This window comes from Triticum urartu, chromosome 1 (genome assembly GCF_003073215.2).
Source record: "Triticum urartu cultivar G1812 chromosome 1, Tu2.1, whole genome shotgun sequence".
Taxonomy (NCBI): Eukaryota; Viridiplantae; Streptophyta; class Magnoliopsida; order Poales; family Poaceae; genus Triticum; species Triticum urartu.
Window position 1 is genome coordinate 527,799,109 of NC_053022.1, and position 7,178 is coordinate 527,806,286.

Sequence of the window (7,178 nt, forward strand, 5' to 3'; positions counted from 1 at the left end):
ATTGTTGGTGGTTTTAGCTAGGAGGGCTAATTGAAAAATATGACTGTGTTCATTAATACAACTATCTAAAACTAATCACATAGATCTGTAATAGAACACAACTTCATAGTCTTTGTGGCTTCGTATAAAGTGGGTGTTCACATGGTCATTTTATAGAATGAGTAAAAATTGTAGGTTGGTATAATCATAACTTGTGACAATACTCACACAGTCACATGGTGATAACTCTAAATTCCACACATATAATTAGCATGATGATAGTGTTATTATCATGTAAAAAAGATCATAAATTGACATATACATTTGCTGCTAGCCATGGCCTATCTACTTTTGTGTGAGTATTAATATATTCGAGTGTGGATTATTAGTAAGCAAGTTAAATACTTTCAGAGCATTAATCTGAAGCACATACTTACACATGGAGTGTGTAGGTTTCTTTCCTAACACTTAGAATGTTGACAATTTTGCCCTTTTAAACTATAATAAAAACGCAGAGAAGCAAGTTTCCTTCCCCTTCTATTTATTAATCCACATGCTGATATGCTTCATGACGAGCAGGCATTTGCCATCCCTCATCTTCTTTCATGTTTGTGAGTACCTAAAAAATATGTGTATGTCCCTGTGTGTGTGTGTGTGTGTGTGTGCATAGAAGCAAGTTTCCTTGTGTGTGCAGAACCATATGTGCTCATGTGTGCCGCTCATCATGCTCATGTGTGCTGCTCATCAATTACTCCGCTATCTGAAACCTAACGCTAAATTGGATACCAAACAATGCAGAGAAATTGAGAGCAAGACCAGACTAAACTTCATCTGATCTCAATAAAAGGGATTATAAAACAGCTAGACTATCAACCTATGCCATCTTCTTTTTCACGCCTCAGATAGTATATCTTTAAATAGAACTGTTCGTGCCAACTTAATGTATTGCAGCAATTCAAAGACAAATCTGATTCAGGTTCAGTATGACAAAGAACACATCACCAAGTGAAATGTGATTAAGGTTCAGTATGGCAAAGAACACGCCACCATGAGAAATGTGGTTTTTAGTGTCTAGTGAGCAAGTATGGTGTGTATTCATCTGTAACTTGATTACATGGATTCAGGTTCAGCATGTCAAGAAAGAGCAGTAGTGCAACGTATTAATGTGATTGGATGACCATGACCAGTATGTCAAAAGCTTCATCTTACCAGTACACTTCAGATAGTAGTATAAACACTGTCCTTGTAGGACAACAAAGTGAGGAAGCCAGTCATCGACATCGGCGTCGTCTATGATAGGTGGCTCCCCAGGAAGTTGAGTCCATCTCTGCAACGCACAAGAGATCATTTAGAGTCACCAGTCTGTTGAACAGCTGTCACACAAATGAAGCTGTTTTGGGGGCAAGCAAACAAAAGTGCACTGGTTTCTTACGTACACTTCTGATATGGAGGTACCCGGAAAGGAGTGCATATCTCAAGGCTTCGTCAATATTTTCTAACCTGCAATGCTAAGGGCCTCTTTGATTCAAAGGATTTTCATAGGATTATTGAAGGATTAGAATCCTTAGGAATTTTTCCTACGTTGGTCGTTTGATTCGTCGGATTGAATACTATAGGATTCTTTCCTAAGGATTCATTTGTACTACATTTCACAAAAATTCTAACATCCACTTCAACCTCTTGGAAGAAATCCTTTGTTTTTTCCATGACACAATCAAACAAACTCAAATCCTATAGGGATCCAATGGACATGCCATTCCAATCCTACGTTTTTCCTATTCCTGTGTTTTTGCAATCCAATGAATCAAAGAGGCCCTAAATTGTATGAATCACATCTGACGGAGAACAAAACACTGAATATAAATAGACACTTAGGTTCAGGTGAAAATCCACACAGACGTTGAGGCTGAATATTGAAGGGGTACTTCATCATACCGGGCTTTTAGCTGGGACACCCTTTCATCGGCATCGGCAATTTCGCTTCGTAATGATTCTACTTCAGCTCTTGTCAATTCGGTCTGATAACAGTGAAAACCGTCGGTGTACTTGTAAGACAGGATTCGTGATACATGACAGAAACAGAGGTCCGATATAGTTAGAAAACATTGTAACCTTGTCATCATCCTTGTTGCTGGAAGACCACCTAATGCAAGGAATAGACAACAGAAGCGATAAACTCCCTTGACTCGTTTCGGGGTCCAAGAACGCCTATGTGGACTGTTTATTACAGGACAGGAACAGCAAGCTAAGCGTGTCAGTACACCCAGAATTAAAGGAAGAGGTTGAAAATTAAACAAGCCTTTGACAGCCATTGTTCGTTCTGCCATGAGTATCATCACCTTGGTGACGGATCCATGTTGCTCTTACTTGTGGACAGACCATCAGCACCGTCCATGGGCTCTTTCTCGGGCGTGAAGTGCTGCGGGAAGACCTCTATTCTTCCGTAAACACCATCCATCCAACGGCGCAGGTGCTAGAAGAAATTGCATAGTCTGTTTAACAATGATACAATGTAGCATAGAATTAAGAAGTGCAAGACAATATCGATAGTGAAGTGGTACGCCACATATTAGACTATCCAGTGCAGGTATTATCTGTTGAATGCATAGTTTCGGCAAAGGTATTCTACGCAAATAGGAAGGCTCGTAATATGGTCCAAGCATCGGCTGAAAGCCTCAGATTGCTTCCACGAGCATGTTTGGGTGTTCTTACAATGCTGAAATTCTATTATTAAGACCAGTGCAATAAGCCATTAATCGACAGTTTTATTTATTATTCTATCATAATGGCTATACTATCCAAGAGCTATCACTCCCCCTAATTTTCTGTCTCGGAGAAGATGCACATTGGTCCATCAAAATAAAACACTAAAGCCTGGAGCACATTAGTTTGCAGTGATATATATAAATGTAGGTTTTTGGAACCTAGCTAAATCTGAGAATTGGCTAGATAAGATAGATGTGCAGGGGTAAGAAGAGGGGGTGGAGCTCACCAGGTTCAGGAGGGTAGGAGGAGGGAGGAGCCATGAGGGCTCGTGCCTCGTCCACCTGCAGCAGTTGCTAAGAGGAGCAGGGACGCGTCCGTGCACCTGCGTGACCAAAAGCAGCAACAACGTGAGGGGAGGGGAGGGGATTAGGGTTGGAGCAGGGGGGTGGCATCCCGAGCAGGCCATTGCGTGGGCGCGGAGCAGGCAGAGCATAAGCACTCGGAGGCCAAGGTCGGACGACATTGCCGGCGAATCTACGAGCACCTTGGCCGCTGCCTGACCTGCTCACTCTCCCTCTTCTATTCCCTTCCCTTCTGATGACGAGAGGGCGAGGCTGCGGGCTGCTACGCCGCCTTGGCCTACTACTGCTACTCCCCGCCGCCGCCGCCGTCATGCTCCTCGTCCTCCCTCCTCTGCTGCTCGTCGTCGTTGGGGGGGCGCTCTGCTGCGGCGGATCTGGCCGCCGACGGCGCCGTTCGAGGCGGCAGCGGCGATGTGGGTGGGAGGAGAGGAGGCGCGCGGGAGGGGAGGTGAGGGGAGAGGAGGCGCGCGGGAGGGGAGCGAAGGCGGCGGCGAGGCGGGAGGAGCTGGGCGCGGGGCGAAGGCGCGAGCGAGGGAGGAGGGAGGCGGCTGCAGGAGCGAGCGAGGGAGGAGCGGCTAGGTCTCCAGCGCCCCCTTTTATCCCCCACCACGCGAAATGACCGAAATGCCCTGGTGGGGGCATGGTATTTACATTTTGTTGCCATTACTATTCATTCCAGCAGTGATTCTTCCGGATCCGACGGCCCAGATCCTCCCACCTCTCGATCCAACGGCCCAAAACCCATCAAGCATCGCGATCCGACGGCCCACGATCGCTGAACTCTGTGGAGCCTTGTAGGAACATCCTTCTCTTATCTCTTGATGTCCAAGAATCTCCAATAGCAGCCTTGTTTTTGGAAAAAATAAGGTGTTATAAAAAAATTTGGGCACGAAAACACGTTTTTTTTTGGCACAACAAGGCGATGTCTCCAACAGCTGCCCTAAAATAGGGCACAACTGCTCCAATAGCTACCCTAAAATAGGGCACCACACCACAAATTTGTTCTCCACAATTGCATATGTATTAAACAAAATATGAAGTTTGAAGAGAATTTAACTTTGCAAGATCACCGCGCACATAATAAAAAATATATTGAATTGAACTACAAATCCATCCATCAATTCTTTTTGCCATTCTCTTTTATTACACATCTACTTGAAGGAGTATATGAAACATGACATTCATAATTTGGTTGAATCAAGGTATTTGTGGCATGCATAATTACATGATTCGACAAAATAGAACCAAATGAGTATGTTCAGTTACTAAATCAAACAACAGCAAGGAAATCCTTGTCCAACGGATGATGAAACTTGATTTTAGAAAGCATGTGCAGCTTGGTCAACTTGAAAATTACTATTTTCTTGTCAGGTAAACTTACAAAACACCAAATTTGTAAGAACAAAGAACCAACTGAACGTGCAAAAACTCTGTACATTCGCTAGCCGGAATGTGCCAAAACTCTGACCACAATACTTTGTACTGAACTGAACACTAGCTAGCCTGAACTCTGAAGGTGCATCGGTTTAGTACTGAACTGAAAATGCATAGAAGGCAGCGGAGGTGCATGTCCGGAAGGGAATCCGAGGACATCTACGGACTGAACTCAAACAGCATAGAAGGCAGCGGAGGTGCATGCCCGGTTAGAGCCGCCAGATTTTTGATGCAGCAGCCGCAGTGCTGTATATTTGCAACACTTAGAGCTGTATTTTACGGTTTGGCTGTTCTTGGAGGATGTTGGAGTTGCTCGTAGCTGATGGCCAAGCCACCGCTAAATGACATATTAAAACTCTGGTGCCAACAAAGCCATGGTGAGTACTACAGTGCTACAGGGAGATCAGACCAGCGACTGAAAACTGGTGCAAAATGCAGCGCAAGACCAGCTCAATCGGCTCCACGCAACAGAGGACACAGGCACACGATGCATGAAGACAGTATGATTAGCACTCCAGTAGTCCCCGGCGCTTTCGTTGACCGCCATGGCCCAGCCTAACAAGCCACGAGACAAAACCCTATGCGCGCCACTGCCCACTGTGCCGCGCCACCACAAATCGACGAATCCTTGCACAAATCGACGTTACTACTTACTACTACAAAGCAGCAGAATTACGTACAGGGAGCGACCGAGCGAGCGATTAATCAGTGCGATTACTACATCATCAGCCATGCGATGCGGGTCTCAGAGCAAGAGGCAGCAGCAGAGCAGCGCGGAGGCCGACGGCCAGAGGGCGCCGCCCCTCGCGATGGCTCTGCCGGGGGAAGCGCCGGAGCCGTCGCCGCCACCGCAGACGCCCACGCCGACCTCCTTCGTGGCGGCCCGGTCGTCCACGCACAGCCCCGGGTTGCCGCTCAGGTCGAGGTTCCGGCCGAGACGCCGGAGGAACGCGCCGTCGAACGGCACGGCGCCGTCCAGCCCGTTCTTGCTCAGGTTCAGGTGGTACATGCGCTTCAGCCGGCTCAGCCCCGCCGGGATCCGCCCGGTGAGGTTGTTGTTCTGCAGCGACAGCGTCGTCAGGCTCGTCAGCCGCCCAAACGTCTCCGGGATGGACCCCGAGTAGCCGGAGTTGGCCAGCCGCAGCTCCTGCAGCCGCGCGATGCCGCCCAGCTCGGGCGGCAGCGGCACGCCCATCGGGTTGTTCTCCATGATCAGGTACTGGAGGTCCCGGAGGCCGGCGAGGCCTGCGGGCAGGCGGCCGCTCAAGCCGTTGTTGCTCAGCGCCAGGAAGGTGAGGGAGCTGAGACCGGAGAAGGTGGCCGGGACACTGCCCGTGAGGTTGTTGGAGCTCAGGTCCAGCTTCTGCAGCTGCGCGAGCCGGCCGAGCTTGCTCGGGATGGGGCCCGAGAAGGAGTTGTAGCTGAGGTCGAGGCCCTGGAGGCTCCGTAGCTCGCCGATGCGCGCCGGGATGGGGCCGGTGAGCGAGTTGTAGCTGAGGTCGAGGTGGACGAGGCCGGCGAGCTCGCCGATGCCCCGCGGGACCTCGCCGCGGACGAGCGGGTTCTGGGAGACGGTGAGCACCTGTAGCGACCGCAGGCTGGCGAGCTGCGGCGGCAGCGTGCCGGACAGCGAGGGGTTGGAGCGGATGCTGAGCTGCTGGAGGCGGGACGCGGAGAGGTTGGCGGCGGGCGGGAGGGCGAGCGCGGCGGTTTTGGCGGGGTTCTTGAAGCAGTCGACGAGGAAGAGCGACTGGAGGTGGGGCAGCGCGGAGAAGGCGTGGGTCGGGAACGCCGCGGCCTCCCTGCAGGCCGGGTTGGGCGGCACGCCGAAGTCGAGCCGGGTGACGCGCATCAGCCGCTTGTCGGCGGCGTCCGGCTTGCACTCGAGCCCCGGCCAGGGCGCGGCGCAGGGGTCGGTGCCCGAGGAGGAGCGCCAGTCGCGGTCGGAGGAGACGGCCTCCATGACGCGCAGCAGCGCCTCCCGCTCGGCCGGGTCCATGGCGGCGCCGGCCACGGCGAGGAGGGAGCAGAGGAGGAGCGCGACGGCGGTGGCCGGCATCGTGCCGCGCGTCCGTGTGGGTGCTGGCTGGGTGGCTGGGTGGCTGCGTCTGCGGCCCGGGCCGGGGGGTGTCGCTTTTTGACGTCGTCTCGTCCGTCCGTCCATGGTTTATTGATTGGGCTATGGGAGTGAGTGAGGGCGGTGGGGGCGTCTGACTGACTGACTGACTGACCTGAGGTGACGGGACTGGGGCCTGGCTGCCCCTGCCCGTGCAGGCTACAGAAACAGGCAGGGGAAGAACAGCGTTCGTGCGTGCGTGCGGGCTTTGCCGGGGAAATCCACTGTTACCGCCACCAACCTTTCTCTCCATTTGATTCGATCGGGGCCTCGCCGGCCGGCCGGCCGGCACCGGATGTGATCGATCGATCTGCTGAAAGAAACCATGGGAAATTCCAAGAAATGGCCCCGTCTTTCCCCGATTCACACGCGCGGAAATCGGACTGCTCCCCGTAATATTTATTCACACTGGCCGTGATGGTCTGTCTTTCGCTTGGGGCGTGTTTGGTCTCTCTTTCCTTGAGGCGTGTTTGGTTGCCGTAGTCTACAGTACCAAGGTGCACATGAAGAAGATTGGCAATGCTGTAAAGACAGATTTGATAAGTATCAATCTGCCATCATAAGAAAGCATAGTAGAGCAT

At 51.1% G+C, this 7,178-nt stretch overlaps 1 protein-coding gene and 1 pseudogene across 1 annotated transcript; both read right to left on the minus strand.

The window, feature by feature from the left end:
* Window positions 1–606: 606 nt before the first annotated feature.
* Window positions 607–2,437, minus strand: LOC125537611 (annotated as a pseudogene).
* A 2,419-nt stretch (window positions 2,438–4,856) lies between these two features.
* Window positions 4,857–6,635, minus strand: LOC125525867 (receptor like protein 29-like). Its single transcript, XM_048690877.1, has one exon. It carries the CDS (start codon window positions 6,538–6,540, stop codon window positions 5,227–5,229), a length of 1,314 nt encoding a protein of 437 aa, XP_048546834.1. The 5' UTR covers window positions 6,541–6,635; the 3' UTR covers window positions 4,857–5,226.
* Between the last annotated feature and the right edge of the window lie 543 nt (window positions 6,636–7,178).

Bases quoted from the DNA above. Each gene is read 5' to 3' on its own strand.
- LOC125525867 (XM_048690877.1), bottom strand. From the start codon at position 6,540: ATGCCGGCCACCGCCGTCGCGCTCCTCCTCTGCTCCCTCCTCGCCGTG.